This window comes from Triplophysa dalaica, chromosome 21 (assembly GCF_015846415.1).
Source record: "Triplophysa dalaica isolate WHDGS20190420 chromosome 21, ASM1584641v1, whole genome shotgun sequence".
Taxonomy (NCBI): domain Eukaryota; kingdom Metazoa; phylum Chordata; class Actinopteri; order Cypriniformes; family Nemacheilidae; genus Triplophysa; species Triplophysa dalaica.
The window spans coordinates 777,278-792,259 of NC_079562.1; the positions used below are offsets into that span (position 1 = coordinate 777,278).

Genomic DNA, 14,982 nt, shown 5'->3' on the forward strand with positions numbered 1-14,982 from the left:
GATGTTCAATCACTTGACAATCCTTTGAATTTTCTATCATCTTGACAAAAGGAAAGTTTCCTGAAAACTTTGTTGCTTTAAAACACCAGTTTGAGCTGTTGAGATCTCTTCAATATTTTGACGTTAACTCTTAATTCAACTTTGATAAATATTCAGACAGTAGGGTAAAATGGAGATAAGAAGCACACAGAGAATCATTCACATTTAGGCATTTGGCAGACGCTTTTATCCAAAGCGACTTACACTGCTTTATCCTTTTTACATAGGTATTTGCAATCCAATGGGATTCAAACCCACAACCTTGCAATGTTTACACAATGCTCTTACCACTGAGCTACAGGAAAGCTAATCATTGAACATCATTACTCTCACAGATAACATCACTCAACATTAATTCATGCAAACACAATTTAAAAATAATTTCATGAAGGTTGATTCAAATTAAAGGTGGATCTTCTCATCCCATTGTATCCTACTGTAAGAAAATCTTTGTCTTGTGGAAATTGAAGAGTTTTGATGTCTTAGCCCATATTTATTTCAATCACTTAAAACACAGAATAGATGTTTGTGAAACATGTTTCTTTACTCACGACAGGTTTGTTATTATTTCAGTGTCGAGTCTCAACAGATTCCCATCATGACAGAACACAACATCACCAACAACCAATCAGATTACATCATGACAGAATATAACAACACCAACAACCAATCAGATTACATCATGACAGAATACTACATCACCAACAACCAATCAGATCTGTTCTATGAGAGCGATGATGAGTGGGAATCAAATAAGAGATTTCTGGACAAACTGTCATTTGCTCGTTCAGTGTTTGTCTGGATTCTTTCAGTTGTTGAGATTCCGATCATGCTCTTAACTCTGTATGCGTTGTGTTGTCTCATCAAGTCTCATCGAACTGCTTCAGTTTTTGTGATTCATTTGATTCTTTCAGATCTCATACAGTTGATTTGTCTCATATTAATGACATGGGACCGGACGTTTATGTTGTTGTCAGCATATGAATATTCTCTGATTGTAGGTGTGTATTTTATGGCATGTAAAGATATCTTTTGGTGTCTCATCCTATCTGGCACAAAACTCACCAGACACTGAAATCCTCCTGTTTGATTTCTCTCATCATCTGGTTTGTGCCTCTGATCTTTGCAGATATATACCCACATTATCTGTATTTTGATCTTCTCTGGCGGTCTGTAGCGTTGTTGATCCCCTATCCAGTGATCATTGTGTGTTTTGTTGGTACATGGAGGGGTCTTTCTCACTCAATATCACTGACGTCTCAGAAACGCAGAATGATTTTGGGCACTTTGTTCCTCGTGCTGCTGAGTTACACGTTTATCATCCTCCCGTACCCAATTGTGTGTTTGTTTAATCATATCACTAATCTTGAGTTTCATTATTCTTTGTCATTTCATAAAGTCTATAGATTTGTTGAATGTCTGCTGTGTCTGAATCCTCTCACTGACTGTTTGTTGTATTTGTTCATGAGGACTGATGCTGCTGATTTATTGCCGTCTCTTCACTGCTGTCGTAGATCAGACACACATCAGATTTCTGTACGATACACAACCAGAACAACACAACCGTCATCATAATGTACAGTAGACTCACAGTTGTGTGATTCTCTTACACTTGTGTGTATCTTCATGTCTATTGAACTGTGTCCAGTTGTGTATCTATAGTAGTAAGTGTGTTTGTAATATTTCAATGAAAATTACATTTGTGATTTTAGAGGCATGATTCAAATACTGTATTAAGCATCTCTATAAAACATTTGATAGTCTAGAATGTACACACAGTTGTGTTATTTATCAGGTGAACACTAAAATATTCATATATGAGTAAATCTTGTCTGTAATCTCTTCACATGTACAATAAAACACATTACTCTTCATCATGTCATCTGTCATGTACAGTATGTTCTAGCTCTCAATGTCAATGTTGACACTTTCAGTCTGTGTGTTTATTTATGATCACATTTCGTTTTGCTTGTTTACTAACACCTCAGTAAAATAAACACAGTAAAAACCTTCACTGTTTTGACAGTAAAGTGGCTATTGAAAGAGTTCTTTATTATTCAATAAAATTACAATTGTATTATTGTTAATATGTAGTATGTTAATATGTAGTATGTAACATCATTCACCTCTGGAATTTCACAAGAGAAGATTTGGAATCTTACTCAAATTTATTTTCTTGAAATTCTGAAAAGCTTTATAAAAACTGGTTTGGTTTATCTCATTCATTATTCACCTTCACTGTGTCAAATAGACAAGTTGTGAAAGTTTTTATGTGTAAATCTGTGTTCAGTGGTGTGTTTACTCACAGGACACATTGAGGAATCTCTCAGCAGATGAGAATGATTTATAGTGTTTGAGAGCACAGGAATATCTGCCTGTATGTTCACGACTGACCGGATCAAAACACAGTTGATTTCTGAAGTGTTGAAGATCCAAACGTTGTGTTCTTCAACCAGAGGAAGGATTGTGTGTTTGGAGGACAGCTGGTGTGACAGGTGAGCGTGACCTTCTGACCTTCAGTCACCCTGTCAACATCTCCTTTCACCTGAAGATCAACGACAGATCAAAACAGTCACAGTATCTCATTCCTTCTCATCAGATGTGTGGAGTGAAAATGAATGAAATCACTAAATAATAAAGATCTGTGACATAAAGAGTCAAATGTTTACAACACTTTCAGGTCTCTGAGTCGAGTCATATGAACACAAGCCATCATCTCTCTTCTCTAGATTCATGATTGTTTGAGAACAGATGTGCTCGGTGTCATTTCTTCTGTATTTGTGCTGTGAGCTCGTGTCAATATGTTTGCGCTCATGATCAGATTTCTGTCTTCATGAGTCTGGATGTGATGGAGATCTGAGGGGTCGACTGCTTCTGAAGCTGAGCGTCACATCTGATCCCACAGGAGCACAGATCACATCAGTCACTGAAACACCTGAACACACATCAGTCATGATCATCACTCAATAACTCATCAGTCATTCATCTGAAACTCTACAAAACTATCACACGCACACAAATATAAAGAATAAAAGAATCAATCTGACATTTCAGACACAGAAGAGAAATCAATATGAGAGATGATGTTGTTTTTATAGGACACATGTCAGGTTCTGCTCGGACTAACTTCAGCATCTGAAGAACATCTCACCACACACGCTTGTGAAACACTCTACTGTTTGATAATAATCACTATATGTGTAAGTCACAGAAATACTCATGAGATTAAACTGAATGAGGAAGAGTGAAACTTTGTTTTAAAAGGGAAACCAATGTTCTCACACCCACAAATTCACTATAACATCATCCTTATGAGCATCAGCACACTCTTTATTTCCATTTCAGTTTTCCCATCATATGACATTGAAGCCTGATCACATGAGATATCACAGCGCCACCTTCAGGTCATTCTCTGACCACACACAGTGACCCTTCCTATAACAACCAGAGTTAAGTTTTTATAATCTAATTTTGAGCTCACCGTTTGATTTCAACCATTTATTTCAATATGATTTCATTCTTTTACATTGTATTACTTCGTCAGTTTTAAAGATCTCAAAGTATTTTAACAGAAAGTTGTGTGGGAATATTTATTGCGATTTTAAAAATGACAAATGATGACTAGTAAACGTGCCGTGAGAATCCTCTTTTCTTGATCCTCTGATCATAACTGTTTCTGAGTAGTATGAGATGGTCAAATGACCTAAAAATCCCTTTTATAAAGAACATCATTGCACCGGATGGACCTTGACAAAGATAACATCTATTATTTGTTCTGTATATGTTCAGCCCAGAAGACCCATTTCATACAGTCATGTGACCAACAGAATACTGAGACTAGCTATTGTGATAACATGAGATTGATCATATTGTTACATCCCTAAACGAGAATGACACGTCTGATTGTGAACTGTGCCAAAGTGATAATCAGATAATCATCAGATAAAACAGTATTTTATTCATGCATATTCATTAAAACATTCCACAGATGTCACAGATAAATATACAAAAGTGAGATAAATCTACAGATGAAAGAATGAGCTGGTGTGCACACCGACATAAGTGTAAGAGAATCACACAACTGTGAGTCTACTGTACATTATGATGACGGTTGTGTTGTTCTGGTTGTGTATCGTACAGAAATCTGATGTGTGTCTGATCTACAACAGCAGTGAAGAGACAACAATAAATCAGCAGCATCAGTCCTCATGAACAAATACAACAAACAGTCAGTGAGAGGATTCAGACACAGCAGACATTCAACAAAACTTAAGACTTTTAAATATGACAAAGAATAATGATCATTGAAATGGCAATAAAGATGATAAACTGATGATAAACGTGTAACTCAGCATCACAAGGAACAAAGTGCCCAAAATCATTCTGCGTTTCTGAGACGTCAGTGATATTGTGTGAGAAAGACCCCTCCATGTACCAACAAAACACACAATGATCACTGGACAGGGGATCAACAACGCTACAGACCGCCAGAGAAACTCAAAATACATAAAATCTGGTTCTATTGATGCAAAGATCAGAGGCACAAACCAGATGATGAGAGAAATCAAACAGGAGGATTTCAGTGTCTGGTGAGTTTTGTGCCAGATAGGATGAGACACCAAAAGATATCTTTCAAACGCCACACATGCCATAAAATACACAACAACAATACATATATATACTGGTTGTGAGCATTCTTGCAAATAACTTTCTCTGTGTTCATCAGAACAAAGACATTTATACAGATTTGGAACAACTGAAGGTGCGGAAATGATGATTTATGGGTGAAATATCTCTTTAAGTGTTTTTACTCCACACACATCAACTATAAAGCATCTCCTCTATTAACAGTGTGAAACTCAAACAATGCTTTCTGTGGTTGTTCATTTCCTCTCATTGATCATCAAAGGATTGTGGGTGCTATGACATCATCACTTTTAATCCATTAGTTTAGTTTTTAACCACAGGATCAATCATTCATCCGTCTTTAAATGTGTTTTCTTGTTTTTGAAAGTTGTGGTCAAGTTGAATGAAGTTTTCTTCTCTGGTCAAACATGATGTGAAACTGTAGGGTCAGCACGACCTCTTTCTATTAGACTGTGTTTGTTCTAATAATATGAAGTAATAATCATTAGAGCTCATATCATCTTTAACACAATAATACACAATGTGTGTGAAACTGACTCTAGGTGGAGAATCACTGCCATATAACTGATCCAACTGAACATATCAAAAGTGCTCTCAGAGTTCTATAGACAGAGACAGACCATCATTCACATTTATATTCACAATCCATCATTTCAAAACTTGAGATGTTTAGACTTTCATTTCAAAGCTTCACAGAACGTCTCAATGTAACTAAACAATCCTGGATGATCATGAGATGATATCAGAGAATACCGTAGTACAGGTGAAGATGCATTTTAAAGTGATGATGATGTGATGAGAAAAGATGGAAAGAGTTTTGTATGATGATCCAGAGACGTGTGGACTCATCTGAGCTCTTCATCATGTGTGGCTTTATTTCTATGTAGAAACAGAAAAACACTTAGACAAACAGATCCTGTGGTTAAAGCTAATAGATGAAAATAATAAGAACAATAATGAAGAAACACTGAAGAAACATGAGAGGAAATGAACAACCACAGAAAGCATTGTTTGAGTTTCCCACTGTTAATAGAGGAGATGCTTTATAGATAAAACACTCAGTGATGATGTGTGCGTGCGTGTGTGTGTGTGTGTGTGTGTGTGTGTTTAATGCACTTTTGAGGTTTAACATCATTAAGTGACAGAATCTCTCAGACTATAAAAGACCCGACAGCCCATAAACATCATCATCATCTGATGAACAACATCTGAGCAACTATCTGACTCCAGCTCACATCAGCCTCATATCTATCAGGTCTCATCATCATCATCATCATCACATCTATCAGGTCTCATCATCATCATCATCATCACATCTATCAGGTCTCATCATCATCATCATCATCACATCTATCAGGTCTCACCATCATCATCATCTTCATCACATCTATCAGGTCTCATCATCATCATCATCATCATCATCACTTCTATCAGGTCTCACCATCATCATCATCTTCATCACATCTATTAGGTCTCATCATCATCATCATCACATCTATCAGGTCTCATCATCATCATCATCATCATCATCACATCTATCAGGTCTCACCATCATCATCATCTTCATCATCACATCTATCAGGTCTCAGCATCATCATCATCATCATCACATCTATCAGGTCTCATCATCATCATCATCACATCTATCAGGTCTCATCATCATCATCATCATCACATCTATCAGGTCTCATCATCATCATCATCATCATCATCATCACATCTATCAGGTCTCATCATCATCATCATCATCACATCTATCAGGTCTCATCATCATCATCATCATCACATCTATCAGGTCTCATCATCATCATCATCACATCTATCAGGTCTCATCATCATCATCACATCTATCAGGTCTCATCATCATCACATCTATCAGGTCTCATCATCATCACATCTATCAGGTCTCATCATCATCATCATCATCACATCTATCAGTTCTCATCATCATCATCACATCTATCAGGTCTCATCATCATCATCACATCTATCAGGTCTCATCATCATCATCACATCTATCAGGTCTCATCATCATCATCATCACATCTATCAGGTCTCATCATCATCATCATCATCATCATCACATCTATCAGTTCTCATCATCATCATCACATCTATCAGGTCTCATCATCATCATCACATCTATCAGGTCTCATCATCATCATCATCACATCTATCAGGTCTCATCATCATCACATCTATCAGGTCTCATCATCATCATCATCATCACATCTATCCCTCTGATTTGTAGATTGAATATAAGCGCTTCATTCATCTCTATTTCTATTGTGTGCTTGTGTGTTTTATTTCAGCTCCTCATCTGACAGAACGACTCTTCATCTGAAGTCTTCATTCATTTATAAACATCATCATCATCATCTGAACAACATCTGAGCAACAATCTGACTCCAGGTAACATCATCATCTTCATCACATCTATCAGGTCTCATCATCATCATCTATCAGGTAACATCATCATCATCATCATCACATCTATCTGTCTTCTTCTTCTTTTCTTAACTGAAAATGTAAAGTGAAGATCTGATGAGCAGCAGTTCAGATGATGAGAAACTAAAGATTGTGTTTTCTGTGTTTATAAATGAGATGACTGGTGATATTAATAATCTGATGAAATGTGCAGATATGACATGACATTGGTGAGATGTGTGAAGGATGTTCAATCACTAGACAATCCTTTGAGTTTTCTCTTTTTCTCTCATCTGGACAAAAGGAAAGTTTCCTGAAAACTTTGTTGTTTTAAAACACCAGTTTGAGCTGTTGAGATCTCTTCAATCACCTTTGATAAATATTCAGAACATCATTACTCTCACAAATAACATTAATCAACATTAATTCATGCAAACACAATTTAAAAATAATTTCATGAAGGTTGATTCAAATTAAAGGTGGATCTTCTCATCCCATTGTATCCTACTGTAAGAAAATCTTTGTCTTGTGGAAATTGAAGAGTTTTGATGTCTTAGCCCATATTTATTTCAATCACTCAAAACACAGAATAGATGTTTGTGAAACATGTTTCTTTACTCACGACAGGTTCAGATCATGACAGAAGACAACATCACCAACAACCAATCAGATTACATCATGACAGAACACGACATCACCAACAACCAATCAGATCTGTTCAATGAACTGGAATCATATTTGAGTTTTCTGGAGAAACAGTCATTTGCTCGTTCAGTGTTCATCTGGACTCTTTCAGTTGTTGAGATTCCGATCATGCTCTTAACTCTGTATGCGTTGTGTTGTCTCCTCAAGTCTCATCGAACTGCTTCAGTTTTTGTGATTCATTTGATTCTTTCAGATCTCATACAGTTGATTTGTCTCATATTAATGACATGGAAAGAGAAAGGGATGTTGTGGGCTGCACATGAATATTCTCTGATTGTAGGTGTGTATTTTATGGCATGTGTGGCGTTTGAAAGATATCTTTTGGTGTCTCATCCTATCTGGCACAAAACTCACCAGACACTGAAATCCTCCTGTTTGATTTCTCTCATCATCTGGTTTGTGCCTCTGATCTTTGCATCAATAGAACCACCTTATCTGTATTTTGAGTTTCTCTGGCGGTCTGTAGCGTTGTTGATCCCCTATCCAGTGATCATTGTGTGTTTTGTTGGTACATGGAGGGGTCTTTCTCACGCAATATCACTGACGTCTCAGAAACGCAGAATGATTTTGGGCACTTTGTTCCTCGTGCTGCTGAGTTACACGTTTATCATCCTCCCGTTCTCAGTGGTTAGTCTTTATTGGCATTTCAATCCTCATTATTCTATTTCATTACAAAAAGTCTATAGATTTGTTGAATGTCTGCTGTGTCTGAATCCTCTCACTGACTGTTTGTTGTATTTGTTCATGAGGACTGATGCTGCTGATTTATTGCCGTCTCTGTGTTCCTTTTACAACTTTTTAAAAAGAATTTTTTCTCCTGATGTTTGTATGCGTGTGTTAAAAAAAGTCAAAGAGAAGTTTGTGTTTCTAAAGCGGGGTGTTAAATAGTGAATAGATGATTTCTCACATTCAAAGTCAGGGTGACCCGTTAACCCCCCGCTACATTTAGTCCTCCCATAAAGAGCTACGGTCTCGTTGCTGCTCATTGTCAGAACTCCGGAAGTCATCAAGAAATGCTTTTCCACTTTCAGACATAAGAGATTTTTAACAAAATTCAGAGAAGGTTTATTTGGTAGAAAAATCAGTGAAGCAGACACACAGAAAAGTGATCTGATTACAAAAATATGATCATCTGAACTTTGTTTTTGAATAATAGTGAAATAACATTGTTTTTAAACACGAATGTGTTTCTTTCAGTGATCCAGCTTCTGTCAAATCTTACCTCTCAATACACAACAATGCATTATTGCTTTGTAAATAATACACAATAATGCACACACTCGATATTGCTTCATAAAGATTAAACAGAGTATGTGAAATAAAAGCGAATATGCTCATTTCAAGGTACAAAAGGAATAGATTTATGAAACACAAGCAGAGCAATGTTTCTCTCTAACAATGTGTGTTATTTCCATCAGAACAAATTGAATCATTCAGTTTGTGTTTCACAGGCTAGTAAAAAGAAGAAGAAATGTTCCTTGTGTTCGTGGGCTTGTACCAACAGCCTCCATTTCATTAACTGACATTCGAAATGTGAAGAATCTAAACAATCCTGAATATTCCAGAATGATTAGTGATTGACACACTGGAAGCCCCGAGGAACATTTCAAATGTGTTGAGGAGTTCTGCGGGGAGATTATGGCACCAGCAGCGCATCACATCTTCTCCTTTGATTGTATTTGGCAACAAGAATGACGGAGGAGACAGAAGCGGTCTCCTCATGGTCCATACCATTGGCTCAGTTTAGAATACCTGAAGTGAGAATCAAGAGTCTGAGAGTCTCAGAGGAGCACACATCTCTCCTTCAGACTCTTCTTCTTCTTGCCACTTTTCTTTCCATTCTTCTCTTTAGTCTCGGACATCTTTTTAGCCCTCACCTCCCGCATCAGATCAAAGAACACCTTAAAAACAACAACATGATATTTAAATTCCTTAAGCATCAGACATTCAGTTTGTTGTTCTCATTCAGTGCTAAAAGCAAAACATTCTTCACAGAATACAAATTAATGACAGAACTTTCTTTCTTGCTTCTTTTGAAAAATGCACAATGCCAGTTGAAAGCATGCTGAAGGAAAAAATGCTTAGGAAAACATAAAACAATGCAACTCAGATCATGTATTCTGTATCTATACACTCCATTCAGATAGGATGTGGAATGTACGGAACCTTATCAACATTTGCTCGAGTCTTGGCTGATGTTTCCACATACTGGACCGACCACTCGTCAGCTTTTGCTCGAGCTTCGTCTGCAGACACCTGCCGTCTGTCCTCAAGATCTGACTTATTTCCCACCACTAACAGAGGCACTTTATCTTCTTCCGCTTTCACTCTCAGGATCTGCTCTCTGTGAATAACACATCACATTTACATCACGCATGTTTGCTGGACGTCCCTTTAATGGGGCATTACAATAAAACATTTTGGTTACAATTCCGATGGACCGGATCTTATTTTCTCATAATAAACACACGTAACAAGTAACTGCTGTTGCAAATGAAAGAAAGCTTTACAGTTTCACTTGCGTGGGCCGCTGCGAGCAGGATGACACAGAAATGACACGATTTTCTCCTTTCTGAGAACTGAGATTCTGATCGGCCTAGAATGACCCTGAAGCGCCTGTGCAAACAGAAAAACAGCACGAAAATGAAGAACGAAATCCCACCTGAAGTCTGAAGTAGCGCTGAAGGATTCAGACTCGGTGATGGAGAACACCAGAAGAAACCCTTCTCCGCTGCGGAAGTAGTTATCTCTGATAGCGGCGTAATCCTCCTGCCCTGCCGTATCTAGAATATCAATCTGTACCTCCTCTCCGTCCAGGACCACCTTCTTTCTGTAACTGTCAGCCTTGGTGGGTTCATAGTCCTCCACAAACTAAGGGAAAAAGAAAATTTGAGAAATAAATCAACATTAAGACGTTCATGTAAGTTGAGATTTGATTAAAGGTCTGAATGTCATTGCTCTAGAAAAGAAAGTTTAGTCTGTGCGTCTATGCGATGCGTCACCTCATCATACATGAACTGCAGTGTGAGGGCAGATTTTCCAACACCGCCGCTGCCCACCATGATGACCTTGTGCAACACAAGGGAGCTTTGATTCTTATTCTTATTCGCTGCCATGACTTTAGTGTTTCCAGGAAAGTAGACGACTGCAAGGGTACAAAGAAACAAACAAACAAACAAACAAACGCATATATTAAACACAACAGAGATGCCACAACAATCTGTGAAGTCATCTCAGTGATTCTCTGTCTGTCTCTGCACTCAATGCTAAACTCAGGAGCTATAAAAATACCATCATTCATTTTAGATTGAGTCCGGTTTAACTATTGACAGACCCTGTTATAAACTCTTATGATTCCCAGCCTCAAACTGTCAGAGTCGACATCTGTGTTTGTCATACACCTCCTTTACCAAAGAAGCCAATGGATTTTTGAACATATTATTTGGCATATTAACGGTATACCGTCATAATATCATCATCATCATACATTTAAAGCAGTACTTTCAGTTTACTGTACAATGATACTGCCATCGACTAATGTTATTTTTAAACATCATACATTAATCATCACAAAGTATTATATATAAACTAGTTTGAAGTGCGCATGCAAAGTCTATGAATATGATAACTATAAAGTACCGCCTGACACCGCCTGTAGCCTACAATGGAAGTACTTTATAGTTCGGAAACAGAATAACGGGTTGTAATTTTCATTAAACTACACGAAGCAAGAACATGTGCTTTTATTAAATAAAAACCGCTGAAGGTTTAAATCGGCTGTTAAAAGTGTTTTTCACTGTTTTATCTCTAAGCGGGACACCACCCCTTCCTCGTTGTTATACATGTGATCCCGCCTCCTCTGGCTCTTGATTGGCCAATCGTACCCCCAGAGGGCCGGGTCCAGGTCTACTCTACTTCTTATTGGACCTCTGAACTATCGATCACAATAGTTTTCCACAAAGAGAAAGAGGGACACTTCATCCGAGGAAATTCTTAAGAACTAACGTACACATTTGTCGCCGCTGAAACAGTTTAAAACATCTTAAAAAATGCAAAGCATTGCGCGTTACTCACCGCAAGTTCGGTCTCCGAAGAACCTTGTACTTGACTCACGCGTATAATCATATAAATCATATAATGTATTATAATCTTTCACCCGGGATCAATTCCTCTACTCCTGTGAGTTGCAGCTGCACGGCCCCACCTACCGGATATTCAATGAGGAAAATGACACGGATGTGATGTCACGACACCATATATGGATATTTCGATTATCTTTTGCAAGTTCAGAGTTTTTAATGATAATGAATTGACTGTCATGTTTACCATTTTTAGAGTAAATTATATATTGATAATATAATAAACTGATTATTTTGTATTTTTATTAGTAATTTATTTGTTTAGTCACATCTATCTAACAGAGACAAACACTGCCGTTTTCTGGATAATAACACAACATTGTTTTCATTTCTTAACTAATTTCAATATTTTTTTATTTACGTGGAGCACTTTTTGGCTCCAGTTAAAGATGGTTATAGACTTGAACATTTATTTATTATCATACGGTGACATGATTATGGTAAAACTCAGGCTTGTCAAGCTATCATTTAGGCTAAACATTGTGTACACATCGCCTGACATATGTGAAATAATTTAAGGTAGATAGATGCACATGATCAGAATCTTGGATTAATGAAAGAACATCGTTTGTCTTTGTAAATGTGTAAATTTACAACAGAAAAGCCATTTCCATAGTGAAAAACATACGTTTTTATTTAATACGTAAATTAAACTATATATTACCTTGGATAATGACTTGATTCAAATAAATCTCAGAAACGATCTCTACATGTCGTGTTTATTCTCGACTTCTAGAACGTGGTTCTTCATTCTGTTGCCCGTGTTGTCTTTAACATGTCACCGAACATGATGCCATCGGGCACAGATAATGGGTTTCACATTTCATTATGACAACCATTAACTGTAAAGTAGGCTTTAACTATCGAGTTGTGATGCAACTTAAGTTGGACTCTTCGTACATCGTAAACCATTGAAACAAGTTAAGAAATATAAACGTGATTGTGCTTTTAATTCCGAAAACGCGCATCTCTCCTATCGGGTTCAATGGGCTTTTAGTGCGCTGTTGCCCTCACTAATATGGCGGCGCCGTTGACGGCAAAGCGGCAAACGCGTCGTCTCGGTATTTATTATGTCTATGCCACAACCACCACGAGGCTCGTAAACGCGGGAATTCCCATCCGTGGGGTGAGTGTTGAACTTGCAGAAGCATGGCTGCAAATAAACACAAGTGGGAATTAAATAAGAGTAGCAATAACTAACACTTTTTAAAAATAATGAACTTTATATGTATCTGATTTCTAAACTTTTCTAACAGGAACGCTGTGAAAACTAATTATTTTCAAAAGGATCATTATTTGCTTGCTCTCATGTAAAGCCCTACATTTTGATGTCGTTCTGTGTTTAGTATTACGTGAAGTCATGAACGCGCATCGCAGAACAGAGCAAGGCGAGCATTTGTGTTTATAAAGCATATACATTTTTTTTAATGACCGATCATTTCGCTATCAGGCTATAAGAACTTTATTCATGGTCTGGTGTGGTTTAAAGTCCTTTGAAGCTGCACTGAAACTGTCATTTTGACCTTCAAGCGTGTGGAGTCCATTGAAGTCACTATATGGAGAAAAATCCTGGAATGTTTTCATCAAAAACCTTCATTTCTTTACCACTAAAGAAACAAACACATAAAGATCTTGGATGACATGAGGGTGAGGAAATTAGGGCTGCAACTAACGATTATTTTAATAATCGATTAATCTGTAAATATTTTTTTCGATTAATTGATGAATCGGATAAAAACAAAAACCAAGAAAAGCATTCATTTCCAACCCTTTATTCAAAAACAGAACTAAAATCTTTAGAAAGTGCACAAGCATGTTGCTCCTTGAACATCCCTGAGCTGTTATAAAAATCAAATAAAAATGGACTAACACAAAAAACATACACATGTATGCTTTACATCTGCAAAATATATAGACTTTTTTTAAATAAAAGTGCCACCTGAGCTGCCAGAACAATAAATAGTTTATAAAAACTAAAGAACAATACAAATCAGAAAACTTAACAGGATTTGTTTGAATGTAAGAACTTGTTCTCTACACTACACTGCAGACAGACACTCGCAGATGCACACACTCGCAGACGCACATACTTTTGCAGACGCACACACTGACAAACACTGACACACACACACACACTCTCTCTCAAATTCACTTGAAGCTTATTCATTCAATTACTACAATCATTGTAGTAAGTGCAAGCTTCATTTATACACCACATTTTAACAAAGCTTAAGACGACCAAGAGCTATAAAAGAACTTTAAAATTATATTAAAAAGTACAACACAGACAAATATATTTGTCAATAATAACCTATATGGGAGAAAGCACAGAATATACACTGCAAAAATTGCTTTTCTAACTTAGTTGTTTTGTCCTGTTGTCAGTCCAAATTAAAAAAAAAATCTTATATCAAGAAACATGTACTAGACACATGAAAAAGCATAAGAAATTATGTCTTTTGTTTTCTGAAAAAAAAACACCTCAAAATTAAGTGATTGTTTGCTTAAAGCAAGAAAAATTATCTGCCAATGGGGTACAAAAATAATCTTAATGAGATATAATTTCAAACAGAAGTTTTAAGCATCAATTAATTTTCTTGTCTAGTAATCTTGATTTAAGATTTTTTAGATATTTGGACTGGAAATTAGACAAAATTACTAAGGAAGTTTTGCAGTGTAGCTATACATGACAACAGATTGATAAATGAATAGTCCAAAAAAGGCGAGTGAATAAAAACGTGTCTTTAGTCTTACAATGCAAAGCGCAAAGTAACTACACCACCCCTGATTATACTGTTATTAACGAGCTAATGCTAACTTGTGATGCTTGTCAAGCTGGATAACGAGTAAACACCAGCACCAGGGACATTACGTTCTTCACTTCAAAACGGAACAAAAGTAGGATTCTGTAGTGACTTAACCTGCTGTTGAACTCCCTTCCTCCTCATCACAGACTCAAACATGTTTGAGTTTCAGGTGTTGGATCATTGCCGCGTTGCTCCCGCCATGTCGCGTTTGCATATTT

At 36.9% G+C, this 14,982-nt stretch overlaps 1 protein-coding gene across 1 annotated transcript; it reads right to left on the reverse strand.

Annotated features, from left to right (window-relative positions):
- Nucleotides 1–8,844: 8,844 nt before the first annotated feature.
- ralbb (v-ral simian leukemia viral oncogene homolog Bb (ras related)) lies at nucleotides 8,845–12,029 on the reverse strand. Its single transcript, XM_056735394.1, has 5 exons — nucleotides 11,893–12,029; nucleotides 10,821–10,963; nucleotides 10,481–10,689; nucleotides 9,985–10,162; nucleotides 8,845–9,719 (listed from the first exon to the last, which is right to left on the reverse strand). Exons 2-5 carry the CDS (start codon nucleotides 10,932–10,934, stop codon nucleotides 9,600–9,602), a joined length of 621 nt encoding a protein of 206 aa, XP_056591372.1. The 5' UTR covers nucleotides 10,935–10,963; nucleotides 11,893–12,029; the 3' UTR covers nucleotides 8,845–9,599.
- Nucleotides 12,030–14,982: the final 2,953 nt, after the last annotated feature.